At 40.7% G+C, this 24,042-nt stretch overlaps 2 protein-coding genes across 8 annotated transcripts in view; both read left to right on the forward strand.

Annotated features, from left to right (window-relative positions):
- The window catches only part of LOC122234543 (basic proline-rich protein-like), a gene marked incomplete at its 3' end in the record, with an annotated part of 342,718 nt that overhangs the window by 23,233 nt on the left and 295,443 nt on the right, over nucleotides 1–24,042 (forward strand). The window lies entirely within an intron of this gene.
- SMG1 (SMG1 nonsense mediated mRNA decay associated PI3K related kinase) overlaps nucleotides 4,596–24,042 on the forward strand; it is a 98,854-nt gene continuing 79,407 nt past the window's right edge. For 4 of the 7 annotated variants that reach the window (XM_042971085.1, XM_042971087.1, XM_042971086.1 and 1 more), the window contains exon 1: nucleotides 4,885–5,054. In XM_042971085.1, the coding sequence (XP_042827019.1) occupies nucleotides 4,966–5,054 (89 nt within the window). In that variant the 5' untranslated portion in view covers nucleotides 4,885–4,965. Of the gene's footprint in view, nucleotides 5,055–24,042 lie in introns of all 7 variants that reach the window. The other 3 variants (XM_042971091.1, XM_042971089.1, XM_042971088.1) reach the window with 3 other exon arrangements.

Consider the following 24,042-nt stretch of genomic DNA (forward strand, 5'->3'; position numbering starts at 1 on the left):
CAAATGAAGTGCCTAGACCCCCCAAATTTAGGGAGGCATTCACTTGCTGGTCTATGCCTGTGCAACGTTAGCGTTTGCATGACCTTAAGACTGAATGCCTCCTGAAATTTGGTACCCCAGGTGCTTCCCTCACCTTACCCACATCTCAACTCTGATGGGAACAAGTGTAGGAATGGCATTACAGGCAGAGGGAACAGCAAGCACAAAAGCCCAGAGTCTGGAGAGGCTCAGTGTGCTTTGTGAACAGAGAATCAGTCCTGATGACCTGAGTGGAAGGGGAGAAGTGCTAATGGAACCATGAAGCTTAGCCACCGAAAGAAACAAGATGACATTTTTTGAAAGTTTGAGAGTTGATCACATTTGATCTATTTTTTTTGAAATATCCAAGTAGTTGCCATGGGAAAAACTGGGCTTTTGTTTCTTTTCCTCCAGTGGTTTAGAATTGTTTTTATAGCAGCACCTGGCTGGCTCAGGTGGTTAAGTGTCTGACTCTTGATCTCAGCTCAGGTCATGATCTCTCAATTCATGGGATCGAGCCCAACATAAGGCTCTGTGCTGACAGTAGGGAACCTGCTTGAAATTCTCCCTCCCTCCTCTCAAAATAAATAAATAAACTTTAAAAAAAAAACTTGAAATGCTTAAAATTTCCCATAAAAAAAGAAAATTGTTTTTTATAGCTCACATATGCTGGGAGGCAAGGTTGGGTGTAGGGGGACACCAATAACTTTGTCAGGGCTCAAAAGTGGTGTTTCTTAGTCTTGGTTGCACATTAGAATCCCCTGTGGAAGCCTCAAAAAAAGAAAAAAATACTGATTCCTGGGGACCCTCGGGTGGCTCAGTTGGTAGAGCATACAACTCTTGATCTGAAGGTTGTGAATTTGAGCCCCACATCGGGCACAGAGATTACTTTAAAAAAATACTGATGCCTGGGCTGACACTGAGAGATTCTAATTTAATTGGTCCAGGGTGCAGCCTAGGTGTGGGGAGTTTACTATGAAGACAAAATTGATACCCACCATTAGGATCTTGTTCCAGGTATGAGCTGCCGTAGGGTGTTTGCAATGTAGGAGAAATCAGCTTTTACAGAATCTTGTAGGCTCATAGTTTTTGTCTTAAGAAGTATAGGAAGCCATTAATGGATTTTAAGTAGGATGGTGAAATGATCTGATTTTTATTTAAAAAGAAAATCACTGGAGGGGGCACCTGGATGGCTCAGTTGGTTAAGCATCTGACCCTTGATTTCGGCTCAGGTTGGGATCTCATAGTTTGTGAGATTGAGCCCAGAGTCCAAGCCTGCTTGGGATTCTCTCTTCCTCTGTCTTTGCCCCTCCCTTGCTCTCTCTCGCATGAGTGTGTTCTCTCTCTCTCTCTCAAAATAAGTAAACCAAAAAAAAAAAGAAATCACTGGAACACCTGGCTGGCTCAGTTGGTAGAGCATGCGACTCCTGATCTTGGGGTTGTAAGTTCAGGCCCCATGTCGTGTGTAGGGATTACTTAAAAATGAAATCTTAAAAAAAGAAAGAAAGAAAGAAAGAAAAAACCACTTTAGCTGCAGCATGGGAAATTTCCTGAAGATAGATTCCCAGAAGAGGAATTACTAGGGGAAAGATATTAACAATTTTAAATCTTTGGATACATACTCTTAAATTGCTTTCCAGGAAGTTGCTGCCAAATGACACTTACCCCGACCGTCTGTGTCCTCACACCACCCCTTTGCCAACACTGAGTGCTTTTGAGGGTTAATTATTTCTATAGGAGAAGTACAAAAAAAATGACAAACAAGAAGCAGTTGATGGAGCGACTGGGGACAACCTAGGACAGCTACTTCCTTTTTTCTCCTTCTTCATTGATCAAATATTATCCACATAGCCATGTGCCTCAGAGAAGTTGTAGAAATCAGTAGATCTGATTTCTAGCTAACATCTATTGATTGTTAACTGTGCGGCAGGCACCGTGCCAAGCCCTTTACATGTGAGATCTCAATTAATTCTCTCAATAGTCTTAGGAAGTCAGTACTATTATCTCTATTTTAGAGACGAGACACTGGGGCACTGTGACAGTCAGGACCTTGTTGATACTCCCTCAGTTTCAAGCAGAGGAGTTGGAATCTGAACCCAGAGCCCATCCTCGAATTACTCTGCTGTTGTTCTGTAATTTGAAAAGTTTAAAGGGCCCTGACATTTTTCCTAGGGGTCTAAGGTTCTAGTTATTGTGCTGCAAATCATTTTGGAATCTAACATAATTTGGTTACTGTACCGTTGTTACAATAAACTATTTAAGGAAGTAAAAATGATTAATTGGCCCCATCAGCCATTTGCTCATGGATCGGAGGGGAGGAGAGCACTAACTCACCTGGAGCATAAAAAGTACAAGAACTGGGGGCACGTGGGTGGCTCAATCGGTAAGCGTCCAACTTCAGCTCAGGTCAGGATCTCACGGTTCATGAGTTCGAGCCCCGCATCCGGCTCTGTACTGACAGCTCAGAGCCTGCAGCCTGCTTCAGATTCTGTGTCTCCCTCTCTCTCTGCTCCTCCCCCACTCACACTTTGTCTCTCTCTCAAAAATAAATAAACATTTAAAAAAAATTTTTAAAAAGTACAAGAACTGAGGAAAGCAGGTCCAAGGAATCTCAGAACTTACAATTAAGAAAAGGCTTTGGGAGAGGGGCCTTTCTGGTCAGATTGATAGGTCTGGAGAGACAGGAAAGTGAGCAAAAATAACTATTTCAGTCATTTCTAAGAATAGATGTATCTTTCTGACTCCTACTCCTGGAGTTCCTTTAGGACAGAGATGGAGTCTTGATTACTGTCCTGACCCCAAATACCTAGTTAGTAGATGCTCAATAAATTTTGCTGAATGTTGAACGAAAGAATAAATCAGAATTAGGCTGTATAATATTCAAAAGTCATATGAGGACAATGTACTCATTATTGCTTATGTAATTAAACAGTAATTACAAACAAATAGAACCCAAATACCTTGTGGCAAGAATAATAGTCTCCCAGAGACGACCATACTGAGTGAGGGGACCCTAATCTTGGGACCTTATTGAAGAGGGACTTTTTCTCTCAGGAGAATAGGAAAGAGGGAAGGATAAACAGGGAAGAAAGGACACCTCTCATTGGGCCTCTTATTCCAAACAGGTAGAACACTGCCTCATATCCTCTTGTCAGCAAGAGGGAGGTAGGCTGGTATGGGCAAATTTTGGGATGGAGTGTGTACCTGAGCTATATCCCTCTTGATGTAGATCTTGTTCATTTTTTTTTTAACACACTTCGTGACCTTGGCTTGGGTCTGACCTAGTGGGAATTTCTGTGTTGAGTCAAATATCAGCCCCAGTTCCGAGGTTCAGAGGTTTCTCCCTCCCTTCCTCCCTTCCTCCCCTCCTTCCTTCCTTCTTCCTCCCTCTCTCTCTCTCTCTCTCTCTCTTGTCTTTCAAATTTAGTTATTTTGAGAGAGAGAGGGAGAGAGAGAGAGCACACATGCACGGGGTGGAGGGGGAGTGGGGGGGCAGAGGCAGAAGGTAAGAGAGAATCCCAATGAATTTTCCATCTTTTAGAGCTGGCAGGATCATACCTTAGTGAGGGGTTGGTGGGCATAAGCAAGGAGCCCAAGGTTGAGGAGGTGTGGGTGTGGAAATACCTAAGTCTTATGATCTTCAAGAACTTTAGGTAACCATTTTTAATTACACAGGTAGTATGTAAAAACTGACTTCTTGCAACATAAAATAGGCTAAGACCCTCTGTGTAAATGTGAAGACCCTTTTGACTATCGTCCCCAAAGGTAATTCCCCTGTAACCTGTTTGATGTGCATCTTGTTCGGCTTTTCTCTATGCATCTGCACCCACAGCATGTATCAGATGCTTTCGTGAAATCTTTCCGGGGGGACTGTGGGCAGGGGAAAGTGCTCAGGTGTGTAACCCTCTCCCTACCAGCCAGGTTTTTCTGGTGGGGAAGGTGGGCAAGTGTTACACAGTGAGAGGATTTGAAAGCACAGTTCACATTGCAGGGGACAGGCATTGCGGGGGGGAAAGGGGATTCCCTTTTCTCCCTCTACTTAGTTTAGTTTTTTACACCGGGAAGAGATGGTCAAGGTGAAAGGACTCCATGGGCACATTTCCGGAGGGGGCTGGGTAGGGGACTATCCACCCGCTCTTTATTTTTACTTTTTACCGAATAGGGTGGGGAAAGTGCGCCCACGTGAGCCTAAGGGCACGCCCGCCAGTGTGTGCGTGTGCGCGCGCGGAGACACCCCGGGTCCTTGATTGGATGCCTGTTTACACCTGACTGCGCAGCACTCGGGGGGTCTAATGCTTTCTGGAGAGTGTTTGGGAGGGTGTGTGTTTGAGGGTGGTGGCGGAGATTCCCCTCTCCCATGATCCCCCGCGGCGGGGCTGGGACCTTGGCACGGTCCGCAGGGAGTGGAAGCTAGTCCGGAGCGCGGGAGGGCGATCCGCTCGCCGCGCCCGCCCGGCTCCGCCCCCTGTAGCCGGCCCCTCCCCTCTCCCCTGACCCGGCGGGCGCCGACACCGCCCCTCGCTCCCAGCATGCCGTGCGGCAGCGGCGGCGCGGCGGGCGGAGCCGGGAGGCGGGGAAGCAGTGGCTGTGTGAGCGTGAGCAGCCGCCGCCACCGCCTCCTCCTCGTCGTCGTCTTCCTCCTGGGTCCCGGCGTCGCGGGCCGCGCTCGGCCCTGGAAGAAACGTCGCCTCCCCTTCCTCCGCCTCCCCCTCGCGGCGTTGCTCCCGCCTCCTCGTCCTGCGCTGCGGGCTCAGGCGGAACCCGGAACGGCCGTCCGCCTCCCCCGCCCTCCGCTGCCTCCTCCTCCTCCTCCTCCTCCTCCTCCTTCTTCTCTTCGGCTTCCTCCTCAACCCCAGGCGGGAGCGGAGTGTCGGCGGCGGTCGGTTCGGGCGGCGACTCGCGCTTCTTTGGGCGGCGGCGCTTGGCCATGTCGTGTCGGGGAAGGTAATGAGCCGCAGAGCCCCGGGGTCTCGGCTGAGCAGCGGCGGCGGCGGCGGCACCAAGTACCCACGGAGCTGGAATGACTGGCAACCCAGGTGGGTGAGCCGGCGCCTAGCCCGCCGCCCCGACCCCGGGCCCCGCCTCGGGCGGGCCGAGGCCTAGGGCCATCCGGCTGGGAGGCGCGGCCTAGGCCCTCCACCCCCCCAGGAACCGAGCGCGGCTTCCTGGGTCCCCTCCCGCCCCTGCTCGGGGAGGAAGGCCGCTGGGAGGCGAGGCCTAAATGTCTCCCTGCCACTGCATTTCAGCCCCAGGGCTGGAGCTGAGACCAGGGCGCCCAACGAAGGCACTGGCCTAGGAGTTGGGTCAAGGAGGGTGAAGAAAGGGGCATGGTGGTGGTGGGGGACTCTGGTTACCACCCACCAAGTTGGAATTGGAGTTGGGGAATCCTGGGAGTCCAGGACCCTCTGTGTTACCCACTCACTCCCTTGGTCCCTTACACTTTGAGCACCCACGTAAAAGAGCTTCTTAACTGTGATTCTCTTCAGTGAGCCCCCCACGTGTTAATATTTCAAAAAACAAAACCCCCAAACACTCCAAGGCTTTATTGTGACTTTAGGCAGGGCAGTTGTGGGGCATGAAATGAGATTGTGACTGTGTTAATGAGGCTGACCCACCCCGGTCCTGGGAAATGAAGTTTTCCCCAAGTGCAGGGGCAGTTGTGGAGAGCAATTCATACTTGGACTGTTGAGCAGGCACTAAGAGGAGTAGAGAATTTCCTCTTGCATGGAGGGCATTTGATCTCAGACTGCTTTGGGGCCTTTTTGGAATTGAACATATTAGGAGCATCTCCTTTTTACATATATATACAGTTTTTGTGTCTTTCTGGTTAATCATGAGGCACTTTGCCTAATTTAGGTGTGAGTGCCTAAAAGAACTCCCTAAATGTATATAAGGTTTTAGGGTTAGTTGATTCATGGAGTTTTCATACTTTGAAGCACACTTGAATTATGATTGTCCCGAAACTGGCGAAATAAGTGTTAAGACACTTGGGATGACTTCCTTCCTCGTGGTTATATGTAACTTCAGTAGTGCTGGAAATAATAATTTGTTCAGATGTTAGAATGTAACATTTTAAGAGGATGGCAAAGTCTTTTGGATGAGGGGTGGTACACCTCTTACTCTGTTTAATATATCTTCCCAAACCCTGTGTCTGTTGAGAACATTTGTGTGTAAGAGTTAATGCCTGACTCTTGAATCGAGATGTTAAATAGTTGTAAAAAATTGAAAAGTACAGCTTTACTTGTCCTTTACCACTTAGGGTTTGTGAGTGCTTTAAGTACTATCAACTGACTAGTTTAAGTAAATTGATAGTAATTAAATTATCTGTAATTGACATTCTTAGTTTTGTACTTTCATTGAAATGTGTGAAGTAGTTTTTTTTTTTTCGAATCTAGTAAATTAGATGATTAAATGAGCTTGAATTTGACATTTGACAGCCTTAGATGGTAGATTTCCCATTATTTTTCAGTATTGTGGTCAGCATATGTAAAGTATAAAAAAGCATCCCTTTAGAGGACTAAATAAAGTGCTCACAAATAGTCCTAGAGCTTTTGGAAAAGAATAACTTGTAACTTTTAATTCTAAATAAATGGAGAAGCAGAGTTGCAGCCACCTGCTGGGGTCACTTGACTGCATTTGACAGATATGAGGCAGAATGGGTTATATATTTATGGAATATGTATGTGGATTATTAATATTGTCCATATCTTCTTTTATGTGTTCTGTTTCATGGCTGTGGTGTGCTTGTTGGGGGGACGGTGTTAGCTTTCTGTGAAGCTGGGCTCTGTAACCAAGTCTCAGAACTTTATGCCTAGGTAGAGGATACTGTGAGATGTAGTTGGTTACACAGAGTAACAGTTGGTTAGGATGTTGGAAATACCTAACTTTTTTTGTAGAAGAGGGAACAGAGAAGGATGGACAGTACCCCATAGCAGAACTTGATTTATCTGTGGGGTTGCCATAGTTGTTTTGTTAAAAAGTAAAGAACCTTGTTTGCCAGTCATAAATTTTCATAAGTTTGTGGTGGGTTATTCTGTCTCCTCTTCAGAAAGGTGACAGATTCCAGTTAACTGACAAATGGAACCTCATCTTCCTCTTTGTTTAAATGGAGATTTATTTTTCTAAACATCTTCAAATGTAGGCAGATTCCTTATGGTTCATGTGAATTATTTTGTTTTTTTAAAAAATTATTTGTCTTTCTATACCTTACTTGCCTGATTTTGTTTTTCTTAGATTTAGACTTGTGAACAAGTGGGATTTAAAAAAGCAATTCTTGGGGTGCCTGGGTGGCTCAGTCGGTTGAGCGTCTGACTTCGGTTCAGGACAGGTTCAGGTCGTGATCTCGCGGTCGTGAGTTGGAGCCCCGTGTGGGGCTCTGTGCTGACAGCTCAGAGCCTGGAGCCTGCTTCAGATTCTGTGTCTCCCTCTCTTTCTCCCCTTCCCTGTTCACGCTCTTGTCTGTCTGTCTGTCTGTCTCTGTGTCTCTCAAAAATAAATAAAGGGTAAAAAAAAAAAAAATTAAAGCAATTCTTGTTGGTTTCTTTTCGTGTTAGTTTGTCAGTCTGGAAACCGACTGTTGAGTCAGTCATGGCCACACGTGATACTTCACACATACTGACAGGAAGTGTTCCAGGTGGCTGAATAGACTAGTGTCATATGGCAACAGAACAAGCCCATCTTTGCTAGAAGCATACCTTTAGCAGAAAGCATTCATATAGCGCTGGTTGATAGTCTTCCTCTTCATTCACTCTAGTGTCAGTTAAGATTTATGAATGATTAGGCAAATGAGTAGTTTTATCATTGCCACTAGCCAAAGTATGTCCTTTTCTTGACTTTGTTTTGGAATATGATCTTCCAGTTGTACCAATCAAGATAGAGATCAGAATGACTTGTTTTAAAAATTAAATGTATAATTATTATATACTTTAATACTCCAAAATGGCATGACTAATTTGACATTGGAGTCAAAGATCAGTTCAAACAAGAGGAAGCATTCAGGTAAAGAGAAAACAAGATTTTGCTTCTGTACTTTGGAATCTTAGGACTTTATTTAACAGATTTACAATGGGTATCTTACAGTGCCCAAACTTGTCATCTTTCTACAATTCTCTAACGATGAAACTGTATCTTAAAAATAGCTTCCATTTTTGGTATAATGTAGACAGATTAAAGTTCTCAAAAGTACAAATACCTTTATCCTCCATTGTCACAGACCAAAAAATAGGAAGAGTGCTGTGAAGATAGAAAAGTCAGAAACTGGTATGTCTGGCATTGTGAGAAGCTGGATTTTTGAAACCAGAGTTGTCTATTTGTTGTTGTTGTTTTTAATGTTTATTTATTAAGAGGTGGCACAAGCAAGGGTCAGAGAGAGAGGGAAACAAGATCCAAAGCAGGTTCTGTGCTGATAGCACAGAGCCCCGTGTGGGGCTTGAGCTCATCAACCAGGAGATCATGAGTTGAAGTCTGATGCTTAACTGACTGAGCCACCCAGGTGGTTCTGTAAACCCACGTGGTTTAGCTTTTTATGAGTCTGTATAGGTACATGATATAGTGAAATACATAAAGGAAAAATTAAGTGCAGTTACGTATTTTATAACTAAAAATAGAGCTTTAGTTTAATAGAATGTAACGATTACCAATTCTGTACTGCAGATTTTCGAGTATGCTATGGAGGTTTATCAGATAACTGTGTATGGGTGTTTAATTTGTGGGGAGAGTTTGTTTTTTCCATTATAAAATAAACCATATGCTTTATGAAACATTGGCAGTTATGTCTTTAAATTGAACCTCTTTTACCTCTTCTGTTTTGGTTCCTTTCTAGTTGGGAGTATAACTGGAGCGCATGTTAGTAGCAGGAGATATGTAATATTCTAATTCAATGAAAATATTTGCTTTTAGGAAATATTGATCCTTTAGGGATTTTTATGACTGATAGAGCCACTATCTTTAAGGAGGTTATAGGTTAATATGGGAGAAAAGACTTTGAAATGGTGAAGTATTATATGGTTATGAAATGGTATATAATTTTTGATTTAATTATTTTTATGTGTAATTAATAGGGTTTAAAACCTGGAGAGTCAGGATGTAAAGCTATACAGATGAATAGGGGGCAGTGGGGCCATGAAATTGATTTGTACTATTTTGACAGTAATTGGGGAGGGGCCTCAAAAAAGAAAGTAAAATAAGCAAGTGGTCCTTGGTAAACTATTTCCAGTTTGATGAGAAGGATGGGGTACTTTTGAGTGATACAGATGAGAGAGCTCAAGAGCTATATTGGAGCTGTATGGTGGGCCTTGAATCAGTACCTTACAGAGACTGCTAAGGACCTGAATATTTTGTTTATAAATCATTATTTAAATTCATACAGAAGTATTCAGCCCAGTATGTGGGAATTTCCATAAGCAAAAGCCCCTCATGTGTTTTCTGGTGTTGATTGAGTATGATCACTACAATGATACTTTTTATCTACTCACACTTTAGGTTAGGACACTTACATGGAATGTTCATACACAGAAAATGGAGTGTGGTCTGTGGTGTCTTTTGTGAACAGTTAATTCTCACAATCTTTTTTTTTCTCCCCTGTATTCCTTACACTGTTCCTTTTATTCTGGTGACTTACTCATTCTAGAACTGCAAACCTGTATCTCCTACTCTCCTTCACCCATTTTGCCTATTTCCCCCACCCTGCTCCCCTTTGGCAACCATCAATTTGTTACCTGTATTTATGGGTCTGTTTCTGCTTTTTGTTTGTTGGTTTATCTGAATTCTCGCAACTTTTAGATTTGAGATTTCTTGCCTTCACTGCCTGGCATATAGTAGACACTTGCTTACTTGCCTTTCTTATTCTAATCACCTAAAATAAATCCCTGGGGTTCTTTTCAGTGGCCCTCGCTTTATGGATTCACACAAGTAGTCATTTGTTTGGTGTCTCTTCTTATTTTGGTTACCTGTCTTTGGCTTTTGAAAGTTTTTTCAGAACCCATTTTATTTTGGGGACTACAAAATAAAACATCCCCTTTTGTGTAGAGGCGGAACAGTAAAGATTACAGACATTTTTTGGTTTAATTTCCATGTGAAATACTCAAGCTTATTACATTTTATTTTATTTTTTTAATGTAGAGTGTAACCTATTCTTATTGAGACGTTTGTATTTTTGTAGTGTTAGTTTTCCTCCACTTGTATTAGTTGATTGTACTTTTTTTGAATACTTTTTTATACTGGACTGTGTTACTTTTTTTTAGACGAAATTTACTTATGTATAGATCTTAAGTTCAGTGAATTTTGACAAAATGTGTATACCTGGGTAACCATGACCCCACTTAGGATGCAGATAAGCATTGACTTTTCAGATGGATTACACTCCTCCCCGCCCCTCAAAACAAAACAAAACAAAACAAAACAAAACAAAACAAAACACATACACACAAACAAAAACACCACACTGGCAGAGTGTATGGGTAGATCTTGCCTTAAAATTTGCTGTAGAAAGGAAATCTTTGAATATTCTTAGGACTTATTACCAATTTATAGTTTCTGTGGATTGGTAATCTTGTCATGTTCTTTTCTGTCCTTTTTCTTTTGCTATAAACATATTTTCTTGGGATATCTAAAGATCCTGTGTAAAAACAGGTGGAGGCTCCCTTGTTAACTTTTTTAGGCATTTTAGGACACATGAGAGCTCTTCTTCTTGGTTGAGTTTAGTCCTATCAGCTACAGGTTCATGGACTTTTCTCTACCATCTTGATACCTATTGTTGCTTTCTTTTTCATGCTTTTCCCCAGTCTAAACCTTGTACTTCCTTTAACCCCCCTACCTGGCTACCTCTGCCCTCTGTGATCCCTCTTCTGTTGCAACAGGTCTGCAGTGAAAGCTAACTGCTTATCACTTCAGTGATTGATCTCTTAAGTCCTTGAGGGCTGAGCCTGTCTTTTTCTCCCCTTTCTGTGTCTTACTTGCCCTAAAGCACTCCTGAAGTTCATTTCTGCCTTAGGGCCTTTGCATGTACTGTTCTTGCTGTGTAGCTACTGCATAGATTGCTCTTCTCAGAGTACGGTGACCTGGATGCCCTTCTGTTGTCCCAGCCTAAATGTCACCCCCTCACTGAGAAGAAGCAGCTTTCTCTTGACATTTCATCTGGGGTTTTCTTCATAGCACTTAACAACTATCTGAAAGTTTCATGTGTGTCTTCCTCCAAAAAACAGCCTTCATATGTGCATGCGTTTTGTATAATGGTTCGACCTCTGCGTCCCTTCTTACCTGCTAGTGCATCAGTTAATAGTATACACTCTAGAGGCGCCTGGCTGGCTCAGTTGGTAGAGCATGCAACTCTTGATTTCAGCATCGTGAGTTCAAGCCCTACGTTGAGTGTAGAGCTTATTTTAAAAAAAAAAAAAAAAGTATACACTCTATATTTGAGTGTTCTTCCTGAAGTAAATACATGAAAATGAAATTCTGCAAGTTTGTTTTTGTGTTTAGAGTTAACTCTAGCTTACAACACAGAAGCTATGAGAGGCATTTTGAAGGGAACTGTTCCTGGTATAGCAGCCTGGTTAGCCTGAGGCAGCAGTAAATTAAGCTGATTGAACGGGTTTAAAGAGTGTTCTAGTAGACTGAGATGGCCAGATCTTTTACAGAAGGAAGAATATGTTCATTTAAGAAAGAATATGAATATCCATTTTGAAAAAATACCTTGCTCACATATTTGAAGTTCTTTTACAGGGCCATCAGGGTGGCTCAGTCAGCTAAGTGTCTGACTTCGGCTCAAGGTTTGTGGGTTCGAGCCCGGTGTCGGGCTCTGTGCTGATGACTTCAGATTCTGTGTTTCCCTTTCTTTCTCTGCCCCCCCACCCCCACCCCATAGTGGTCGCGTGTGTGTGCGTCTCTCTCTCTCTCTCTCTCAAAAATAAACATTAAAAAATATTTAAAAAAAAAGTTCTTTTACACCTTGACATTTTATCCCGTATCTATTGTATCTATTTGGACATTATTTAAACAATCTGATCACTGAAAAGTTAAGCACTGGGTTGTGCCTTCTGGCATTCCAGTAGAATACCTGAGTCCTTGTATGCCTGCTGATTGGGGAATGGCTGAAATCAAAATTTTCCAGAATCAGGGGTACCTGGCTGGCTCAGTCAGTAGAGCATATGACTCTTGATCTCGGGGTCCTGAGTTCGACCCCCCACTTTGGTATAGAGCTTACGTAAAAAAATTTTTTTTTCCCCCAGAATCAACAGATTTCCCAACATGGTAAATTACTTCTTTCATATTAATTTTCACACCCTTTCAAAGAAGGGAATTGTATTCTTGCTGGAAATCATTTTTTTGGAGCTTAATTTGCTATTCATATTACATAGTATGTTTAGGATCTCATGTTTATTATTTAAAAACCTCTTAAAGGCTTTTTGTGTTCATTTAAAAGACGTTTCTTCAGAGAGGTTTCTGGTGTCAGAATTAATTATTTTTTTTCTTTTTTGGTATGGAACTACCTCAGTTATGTTATTTTTTGTTTACAAGAAGCACTACTTTAAACACATTTTTTTAAATGTTTATTTTGAGAGAGGGAGAGAGCGTTTGGGAACGCAAGCAGGGGAGGGGCAGAGAGAGGGAAAGAGAGAATATCAAGCAGGCTCTGTGCTGTCGGTCAGCACAGTTTGACTGGTCAGATGGAGCTTAACTGATGGAGCCACTCAGCGCCCCCCCCCCCCCCCCCCCACTACATTTTTCCCTTATACGTTATTTTAGCATCTTAAGGAACCTCAGGAGTGCTCTTATGGTTCACAAGAAAATTGTTAATGGCTCTGCAGTGGCCTGCGATAATTATGTACTCATGTATTTGTCTGCAAGTTTTCAACAAATATTCTTTTGGGGCACCTGGGTGGCTCTGGTAAGTGTCCAACTCTTGATTGCGGCTTAGGTCGTAATCTCGAAGTTTGTGGGTTCGAGGCCCTCTGTTGGGCTCTGTGCTGACAGTGCAGAACCTGCTTGGCATTCTCTCTCTCCTTTTCTGCCCCTCCCCTGTGCAAGCACGTGCTTTCTCACTCTCTCTCAAAATAAACTTAAAAAAATTTTTTTTTAATTAAAAAATGTTGTTTAACTTAGTATTTATTAGATCTTTATTTTTGGTAGCATCCAAAATACTTAATACCTTTCCTGTTGAATAGGGAGAAGCCTCCACTAATATATATACTGACAAATATTCATTTTTTCCTCCATGTATAACAGCATTGGCACCTTTTTTTTTTTTTTTTTACTGAAGCTCTTTGAATTTAATTTTTCCTTTTTATTTGACTTTGTTCATTGAAAATTTGTTTTTACTACATTCTCTTTAGCGTTTTAATCTTCTATTTATTTATTTATTGAGAGTGAGAGACCATGTGTGCCTGTGGGGGAGGGGCAAATGGAGAGGGAGAGAGAATCCAGTGGGCTCAATGACCAGCTTGGAGCCCAAGCTCGATTTGGGAAACCTTGAGATCATGATCTGAACCCACATCAAGAGTCGGATACTTAACTGACTGAGCCACCCAGTTGTCCCTAATCCTGATTTGAAAAGATGGGTGTGTTTATGTGTGTGTGTGTGTGTGTGTTTGAACAAATTTTAAATGCGATCTTGGCATATTTAGTTCTTTGAAGCAACCCATGAACAACTCTTGGTGTTCAGCCTGTTGAAGGTTTCCCTAGTTTATATTCCTGATAATACGACCGCTGGAATTCCTCGTCTGAAGTGTAATGCTTTATTTTCAGACTCTTTGTTTTGATTCTAGCATTGGACATTCACATTCATTGCCCTAATGACAAGATTCTATGCTGGCTTTCTGAGATTTGCCAGAATTCAGACGGAAAAACCTATTAATTTTAGGAAAGATGTCAAAATTTTCTCCTCTATAGAATGGGACTCTGATTAGGTTAGATTCTGATTAAAAAATCCCAAAGAGGATAACCAGTATCACATTTGGTGCAGTTAAATTAATACATATATTCAGTTGAAAACATCCTGGGTTTTCTGTCCTCAAAAGATTGCTTTTCTTGCCTGTCCTATTCTTTAAAAAAATTTTTTTTTTTCAACGTTTATTTTATTTTTGGGACAGAGAGAGACAGAGCATGAACGGGGGAGGGACAGAGAGAGAGGGAGACACAGAATCGGAAACAGGCTCCAGGCTCCGAGCCATCAGCCCAGAGCCCGACGCGGGGCTCGAACTCACAGACCGTGAGATCGTGACCTGGCTGAAGTCGGACGCTTAACCGACTGCGCCACCCAGGCGCCCCGCCTGTCCTATTCTTTGGGTACACATGAAGAAAAATGAAAATGTAGCAGGTTTCCCAACAACAGGATTATGAAACTTGAGATCCAGTGTTTCTTCTTCAGTAAGGTTTAAAGGACCCTACCTGGGCATCCAGCTGCCTCAATCGGTAGAGCATGAGCCTCTTGATCTCAGGGTTGAGTTTGTGCCACACGTTAAGGGTAGAGTTTACTTTAAAAAAAAAAAAAAAAGAAAAAAGGAATCTACCGTAAGATACACTTTGTATTGGGGCGCCTGGGTGGCTCAGTGGGTTGAGCATCCGACTTTGGCTCAGGTCATGATCTCACAGTTTGTGGGTTCAAGCAGGCTCTGCGTGGGGCTTGAACTCATGAACTGTGAGATCATGACCTGAGCTGAAATCAAGAGTCAGGAGGCTTTAACCTACTGAGCCACCCAGGTGTCCCAGGAAGCTTTTGTTTAAGTGGCCTGTCTTGTGGAGTTACTGTAATACTAGTATTCCGTTTTTACTGTTCTTATTAGGATATAAAAATTACACCAGTAGTGCTGTTTTCCCCACTTTGAGTTCATTTAAAAATCTGGTTACTGTCTTAGTGTAATTGCATTGGAGAAGTTAGAAATAGAACTAGGGTGTTTTATGTTCCTCTCTCAGGTGTATTTATTTTTAAGAATATGTGCATTTTTAGTATTGATCCTTCACAAATATTTCTCTTATGAGAGGCTGGTGTCATGAAAATAACAGTGGACTAAAAATGGGTAGACAAAAGTCCTTTGTACTGACACTACCCAGCTGTTGCCCTGAAGAGGTAATTCTTGCCTTCCCTAAGATGTAGGGTTGTGAAGGTTAAAGTTTGGAAAATTACTTTCAAAATTTTTGAAGTGCTACACAAATGCTGTTTATGTTGCCATGTCTGATTCAAATCTGGAATTTTAAAGATCCTCCTTTTTTACCTCTTCCTCAGAAAGTTTCAGGATTTACTACACACTTGGACACACGCACTAGTTCAGTTTTCTCTTCTAGTACTTTGTATGCATGTGTGTAGTCATTCTAAGAATTTCATAAGGAGTATTTTATGAAATAAAACTTTATTTCATAAAATAAATATGGGATTTATTTTCTATTTATGTGGGAATGGGATGTATGAATGGGAGCACATGTCATTGTTAAATTTCTATTAGGTGTGGCATATATGATGTTTGATATTATTTATATGAAATATTGTGATATATAACTGACATCTGTTAAATTGGTTGTTATGCAGTTAATTGCTCTTCAGTATAATAGTGGTTCTCTTGCTGCATTTTTTAGTATGCTGCCATAATCTAAGCCTATGTCAAGTTGGCTAATGAGGAATTTGACTATGAATCTGCATAATTGTCTGTTTTTTCTCTGTGTCTTACTATTCACACTTTAAGAACTTGATACCTGTTAAAATTATGAGCCAGGGGAAAAAATCTCCTCTTTGTAACTATTTGCATAAATTAGAGGGCAGGTGCCAGTGGAATTAAATAGAGAAAGGTAGATTAAAAGGTAGTTTGTACCTTGCCTAACTTTTATTATACAGCTGGAATTTGAAGAACTAATTCTTTAAGAACACCAGTTGAATGCTGCGTTGTTCTCCCTTTCTCCCACCATCTAGTATTAATTTTTTTTTTTACGTTTTTTTATTTATTTTGGGTGAGCGGTGGGCGGGGTCGGGGATAACAGAGAAAGAGGGAGAATCCCAAGCAGGGATTGAACTCATGAAAATGTGAGATCGTGACCTGAGCCGAAATCAAGAGATGCTTAACTGACTGAGCCATCCAGGCACTGCAGGTATTAATGCTTTATTTATTTATTTATTGAAAACTTTTTTTTATTATTTTTTGAGAGAGAAAGAGACATAGTACGAGCAGGGGAGGGGCAGAGAGAGAGAGAGAGACAGACAGACGGCATCTGAAACAGGCTCCAGGCTCTGAGCTGTCAGCACAGAGCCAATGCGAAGCTTGAACCCACTAACTGTGAGATAATGACATAATGACCTGAGCCAAAGTCAGAAGCTTACCAAGTGAGCCACCCAGGCGCCCTGGTTAATGTTTTAAAGGGGGTAGGGAGGATGGATTGTGGAATCATGGCAAGGATATATTCTGCCAGTGTAACAGTTTGGAGTACATTAAAAAAATAAATAAACCACATGTATCTTCTAAACAAAGATAGGAATAAATTTTATATCATTGTGAGACATATACATTATTATGCTATCCTGAGTTTTTACTATTTTAAATTATGGTGCGATAAATTTACTTAAAATGAGTAAATGCATCTTCTACAGAACTTCATATTTAGAAACATTGATTTTTCTCCTTTGTTGTAAAAGGGAATTATGAAAGTTTCTTATTTTAAAAACACTTAAACCGATTAATGTGTGTCTAGTGTAAAATCTAATGAGAAAAAGTCGCTTAAGTGATCATTTTGAACTGTTTCATAGTTTTCTTAAACTTAAGACTAAATAGTTTTCTTTTTTAAGATCTTATATTTTTTTGAGTAATCTCTACACCCTGTGTGGGGCTCAAACCCACAACCCAGAGATCAAGTGGCACATTCCACCAGCTGAGCCATCAGGTGCCCCAAGGCTAAATACTTTTAAATACCTCAATATATTTCTTGCTACTACTGAGCACAGTGGGAGCATTGTTTCCTAGCACTTGATTGCTGCTTCTACTATGTTTCCGTAACTACCACAACTGTCTTCCTTTAATAAGTTTTCCTATAGTTAGAAGAATAGTGTGATTATTCTGAAAAGTATCTTTATTTCCCAGCTACTTGATTTAGGGGACTATATTTTTTGAGATTTGTCTATCGAATCTTTTTATTTATATTCAAGGATAGGAAGTAGTTATTTCAAGATCGCCTCTAAAGCAGAAGTCCCAGTACTTAAGTAGAGAGTTTATCGTACATATTTACCCCTGATTACACGTAGTATGTTTCTTTACTGTTGCACCCCAGGATATCTCAGGAGATCGGTCTTGTAGGTGTGATTGGAGATGTTGAGAGGAATCAGAGTCCATTTAAAATTTGCTACTTGTATTGGGGTGCCTGACTGGCCCAGTCTGTAGAGCTTCCTACTCCTCATCTCAGGGGCATGGGTTCAAGCCCCCACACTGGGCATGGAGCCCTACTAAAAAAATCTACTTGTCTTCGTATAATGTTGGTAAAGCTAGACATAGAACCAAGGTGTTTTAAATTCTCTTCTAAGGTTTTTTTTTTTTTTTTTAATGTACATTTACTTTTTAAGAGGGTTGGGGCAGGGGTCATGTGTATAATTTGAGAATGCTCTAAAAGTATTTCTGTTAATAACTTCCTCTTTGATACGAATCATGGGTGTGGAATATGAAACTCAGTAAGTCCCTTTTCCATATTTACCATCATATTTAAGATATGTTACTTACTAAGGGGTACATGGAATATTGCTCTTCTGATACTCTAAAACCTTGACTGTGCCCAAGAATTGTAGGGTGTATCATACCATTAGGCAGTATTGCCTAACTTGGTAATAGTTTTCTTAACTATGTCTAAATTGCATAACATTTTCTTAATGTGTTACAAGTAATTTTTGGCAACCACATAATTTTTCTTGACCAGTGTCACCTGTAAAAAAAAAAAAAAAAAGGTGGTAATGATGTTTATCTTTTACACAGTACATTTATTTTTAAAAGACACCACAGTGCTTTTTAGAATTATCTTTAAAGGGAAAATTTTAAATATGTAGTTGTTGGAGAATCTCACAAGCATGTCAATCCCTTGGTGGGATGTGCTTGAATCTTTTAGCTAGAGGAATTTTATCTGAATAACTCTATAGTCAGTATTTGCCTATTTTCAGGACTTTTTAAAGATGGTCGCACACATTTTTATATTAATAAAACACTGCCTTTTTCTTGATTGTAGAGTCCCATTCTGGTTTTCAGACTCTTCCTTTTAGGATTTCTATAGTATTTAACACTTAGTGATTCTTCTCTAACCTTCTCTGTCTTAATGGGCTATATGTTTGGCATTTAACTGGAGAGCCCTGGGGGTGTGGGTGAAGAGGTGGACATGTTTCTTTGTAGACTTTCAGTTTTTTTGTCCTTCCTCTGCTAGGGAGGTCATGGAGTGAGAGATTTCCTTTCAGTGTTGGCAATTTCCCAGGCTGAATGGGATGTTTCTAAAGTACTTCCAGGACTTGCTGACAAAAGGGGAAGATAAGCGATACAAATGGGAGCTGAGGCAGGGTTTCTTTTTAAGGCAGTCAGCCAGCGTTGGTTAAAAATAAAGGCCAAGAGAAAGTGAGTTAAATTACCTTGGTGCGTTAGATTCATGAGCCTTTAGGTGAGCTGTTATTTAGCATAAACAAAGTTATTTCTGTCAAATACTGAACCCTAAATTCACATTTGTGTTGGAGGTTAAAAGCATACCGGATTTTATAACTGCCACTATTCTTTAATACCTGGTTAGGTATGAATTTATGCCAGATGAGGTAAAGAACCTTAGAATACTTAAATTAGCAGTGGATTTCTCATGTTTTTGTCTCAGCCGATGATTTTCTGATTTTATCAGCCTTAATGGTTTGACTCTTTAATTTTTTCCTGCTTTCTCAGTGGTCAGTTAATAAGAATTTAGCCACAATTCTGAATGGTATCAAAATGGGTAGACACTAAAATATTAAGAATTTATGGGGCATTTCCTTCCTTCCTTCCTTCCTTCCTTCCTTCCTTCCTTCCTTCCTTGTGCATTTCATTCTTAAAAAACTAGAGTGCTATAGGGACTATCTCAGGTATTTCTCAGGCATTGATAAAGAATGAAATTGCTATTTTGTTAGAAATTTAGAAACTTTTTTTTTTTTTAACTAATGTAGGTAACATGTCTTTTACTGATATAAATGCTGTTGTTTCTTTCTGTACCTTGGCTAGGTTAATCCTTTCTGAGCTCTAAGTTCCTGTTCTTAGACCTGATTAATTAATTCAGACACTAACAGTCTTTGGTTTCTTTGGAAAGCACAGTGACTTAAAGCTGGTGCCATATTTTGCTTTTCCATTTAGATTGGCTAAATATGGGTAAGCAATATAAGACCTGAAATACTAAAGTATTAAGAATAAATCAACAGTCTTTTCCTTATCTTTTGTATCTTCACTGTAAAGAACTGTTGCCTTTAAAGTCAGATTTATTGGGGTGATTGGGTGGCTCAGTCGGTTAAGCATCTGATTCTTGGTTTTCGGCTCAGGTCTTGATCTCATGGGTCATGGGTTGGAGCCTCACATCTGGCTCTGGGCTGACAGCGTGGGTCCTGCTTGGGATTTATCTCTTTCTCTTCCGTGCCCTTCCCCCACTTGTGCACTCGCTCTCTCTCAAACAACAACAAAAAATAATAATAAATCAATGTTAAAATAAAGTCAGATTTGGGGCACCTGGGTGGCTCAGTTGGTTAAGCATCCGACTTTGGCTCAGGTCCTGGTCTCACTGTTCGTGGGTTGGAGCCCTGTGTTGGGCTCTATGCTGACAGAGCCTGGAGACTGCTTTGGATTCTGTGTCTCCCTCTTTCTCTGTCCCTCCTTCCACTTGTGCTCTCTCTCTCTCCCTCTCAAAAATAGAATAACACATTAAAAAAAATTTTTTTAAATAAAAAAATAAAGTCAGATTTATTGAGGTGCCTGGGTGGCTCAGTCGGTTGAACGTCCGAGTCTTGATTTCAGCTCAAGTCATGATCATAGGGTCGTGATATTGAGCCCCACATTAGGCTCTGCGCTGAGTATGGAGCCTGCATAAGATTTTCTCTCTCCCTCTGCCCCATCCCCTGCTTGTGTACTTTCTTTGTTTCAAAAAAAAAAAAAAAAAAAAAAAAAAAAAAAGATTTATTGAGGTACAATTTACAAGCTGAATAGTTCTTTGAGTTTTGATAAATACATGTAATATCATAAACGTGTCCACCATAGTTAAGCTATAGAATCGTTCCATCATCCTGCAACATTTCCTTGTGCCCTTGTCAGGCCTGCTTTCTGTCCTTGCTAACTAACCTCTGGTCTGTTTCTTCTTTTAATTTTATCTTTTCAGGAATGCCATATATTTTTTTTTAAAGATTTTAAAATTATTATTATTATTCTTAAGTCATCTCTACACACAACGTGGTGCTCAAATTCACAACCCTAAGATCAAGAGTTGCATGGTTCAGTGACTGAGCCAGCCAGGTACCCCAAGAATGTCATAAATTTAAAAAAAAATTGTGGTAAAATGGACATAAAATTTACCATTTTACAGTCCAGTGTGCTGAGTACAGTTGACCTAACACCCCTACACACACACACACACACACACGAAAATCTGCATATAACTTCCCTGAAACTTAACTACTAATAGGCAGCTGTTGACTGAAAGCCTCATAATAACATAGTCAATTAACACATATCTTGTGTGTTTTGTGTATTACTGTATTCTTACAATAAAATAAGCTAGGGAAAAGAAAATATTAAGATCATATGGAAGGCATTTATAGTACTGTACTGTATGTATTGAAAAAAAATCCACATGTAAGTGTAAGTGGACTGGTGCAGTTCAAACCCGTGTTGTTCAAGAGCCAACTGTACATTCATGATACTGTGCAACGATCACTACTGTCTAGTTCCAGAACTTTTCATCACCCCAAACAGAACCCCGGTACCCTTTAAGCAGTCACTTCCCATTCTGCCCTCCTCTTAGCTCCTCGCAACCACACATCTACTTTGTGGATTTGCCTAGTCTGGATATTTTATATAAATGTAATCATACAATATGTAGCCTTTTGTTCTGGCCTCTTAGCATAATGTTTCAGGGTTCATCAGTGTTGTGGTAGGTGTCAGTACTTCATTCCTTTTTATGGAATCTTTTCTTTTTTTGTAAGTTTATTTATTTTGAGAGAGAGTGAGCAGGGAAAGGGCAGAGAGAGAGGGAGGTAGAGAATCCCAAGCAGGTCAGCATGGAGCTGGATGAAGGCCTCAGTCCTGTGACCCGTGAGATCGTGACCTGAGCTGAAATCAAGAGTCGGATGCTTAACCCTCTGAGCCACCCAGGCACTCCCTTTTTATGGAATCTTATGTGGAATTTATAATCTTCCACTGTCTGCATATACTGTGGGTTGGTTTTTTTTTTTTTAATGTTTATTTTTGAAAGAGAGGCAGAGCGCTACTGGGAGAGGGGCGCTTAACCGCTGAGCCACCCAGACACCCCTATACCATGTTTTTTAAATCCATTCATCCTTTTGGGTTTCCACCTTCCTTTAGGTTATTGTGAATAGTGTTGTGGTGAACATTCATGTACAAGTTTTTGTGAGAAAATCTGTTTTCAGCTCTTAGGGTATATGTCTAAGAGTGGATTTGTTGGGTCAAAAGGTAATTTTTTGTTTAACTTCTTGATGAATTGCCAAATTGTTTTCTAAAGTGGTTTTTACCATTTTACATTCCCATCATTTATGTATGAGGGTTCCATTTTTTCAGTATGTTTGCAACACGACTTATTTATTTTTTTAAATTATGGTTAGCCTAGTGGGTGTGATTTCTTAATTGTGGTTTTGACTTACATTTTCTTAATCACTAATGATGTTGAGCAATTTTTCATGTGCTTTTTGGCTATCTTTATCTTTGGAAAAATGCAGTTACTCAAAATTTTAGCCCATTTAAAAATTGGATTGTTTATGTTTTTGTTTAGTTATAAGAATTTTTTATATATTTTGTTATAGTATATATTTTTTAATGTTTATTCTTAAGAGAGAGACCACGAGCAGGGAAAGGCAGAGAGAGAGAGGGAGACACAGAATCTGAAGCAGGCTTCAGGCTTTGAGCTGTCAGCACAGAGCCCAACACAGGGCTCAAACCCACGAACTGTGATATCGTGACCTGATCTGAAGTTGGATGCTCAACCAACTGAGCCACCGAACCAGCCCAAGAATTTTTTATGTATTTTGGATATTAGACTTTGATGAGATACATGATTGCAAACAATTTTGCTAATTTTGTGAATTGTCTTTTCACTCTCTTGATAGTGTCCTTTGATGTGACAAAAATAAATAAGGTGTTAAAAGTGCATATTAAGTAGGTAAAAAAATTCAGAATTCATTTACATATATGGCTGAAGCAAGCCCGAATCTATTTTTGGTGGCTTTTTGTGTTTATAAGTTTCTCTTAAGATCATATGCATAGATCAGGTTTTAGTTATGGAAGTTTAACTTAAGATATAAATTTTTACTTAATTTAAATAATTGTAATGGAGTTTGAACCAAGGTATTCATCTAGTCTGTACTCCTGTGCCGCAACCACTATATTTTTCTCTTTTCCCTATGAAAGTGTGTGGTATAAGATAGTACCCTCTGCTCACATCTCAAACAAGCGAGCAAATTGAAGCTAGTATATAACTAAAGTGCAAACTAATGTGGTGCACACTTTGAGAGTTTGAAGAAGGAGTTGAATATTGGGATTGTTTCTGAAATCACAGAGCATTTTATACTCCTAATTGGAACTTCTACTGACTTTACAGTTCTTTTGTTTCTAGATTATATAAATTCTTATAGGGTTGGAACCATCTTAGTTTGCCTTTTAGAGTCATTAGCTCTTAGTTAATGCTCTTGTACTAAATGATCAAGAAAAGACTGATTTTAATAGAATGCTCTGGAGAGGAAGTATGGGTTGAAGAAAAGTTAGTGTTGGTTTAGGTTAGGGAACTGTATTCCACGGTTGAGAGAAAGGCCGTAGTTATGACAGTAAGCAATCGTTTAGTCAACAGGTAATTTATATGCCATCTAGGCAGTGGGAATATATGATAAGCAACACGGACAGTCCCCTGCCCTTCTGGTATTTTCAGACTCTGGCAGAATACATTTAAATACACTTCTCAAAAGGAATTATTAGGTTCCCTGGTAGCACTTATATAGCAGGGACTATTAGCCAGACTTAGGGGAGTCAGAAACTTTTCAAAGTAAAGCTGAAGCTTGGAGGATAAAGATAAATTGGCTAGGGTCACCAAGGGGTGAGCACAAAGCTGTTCCAGGCAGACTGGCTGAGCAAGGTGATTTTTTTTTCCTCTGGGTGTGAAAGATCAGGATGGATGGACATGGAGTATAAAAGGGGTGGTTGGTAGAGATATAGCTAAAAAGGGAAGTAAGGTACATAGGATAAGGGCAGTGAGAAGATATCAGATTTGTGTTTTATAACAATAATGTTGGAATGTGGAGGTGGGATGGAGATGAGCATTGGAAGTGGGAGACATACTGTCTGGCTGATCAAATAGTGCCATTTATTAGAAAATAGTTGTTAGATGATGGTACCATTTATTAAAATGGGGATTCCAGGAGGAAAGGAGACAGTTGCATTTGAGGCATTAGAACATTGAGATTGTTTTTTTTTTAATATATTTTTTAAAATGTTTATTTTATTTTTTGATAGCTCAAGCAAGGGAGGGGGAGAGAGACAGACAGAGACAGAGGATATGAAGCAGGCTGTCTGCTGACAACAGTGAGCCTGATGCGAGGCATGAACTCACAAACCACAAGATCACAACCTGAGCCTAAGTCAGATGCTTAACCGACTGAGCCACCTAGGTGCCCCGAGATTGTTTTTTAAACAGTTGGGTACATGGGGCGCCTGGATGGCTCAGTCACTTGAGCATCCGACTTCGGCTCAGGTCATGATCTCGAGGTCTGTGAGCTCGAGCCCCATGTCCGGTTCTGTGCTGACGGCTCAGAGCCTGGAGCCTGCTTCGGATTCTCTGTCTCCCTCTCTCTCTGCCCCTCCC

Source organism: Panthera tigris, chromosome E3 (genome assembly GCF_018350195.1).
Source record: "Panthera tigris isolate Pti1 chromosome E3, P.tigris_Pti1_mat1.1, whole genome shotgun sequence".
Taxonomy (NCBI): domain Eukaryota; kingdom Metazoa; phylum Chordata; class Mammalia; order Carnivora; family Felidae; genus Panthera; species Panthera tigris.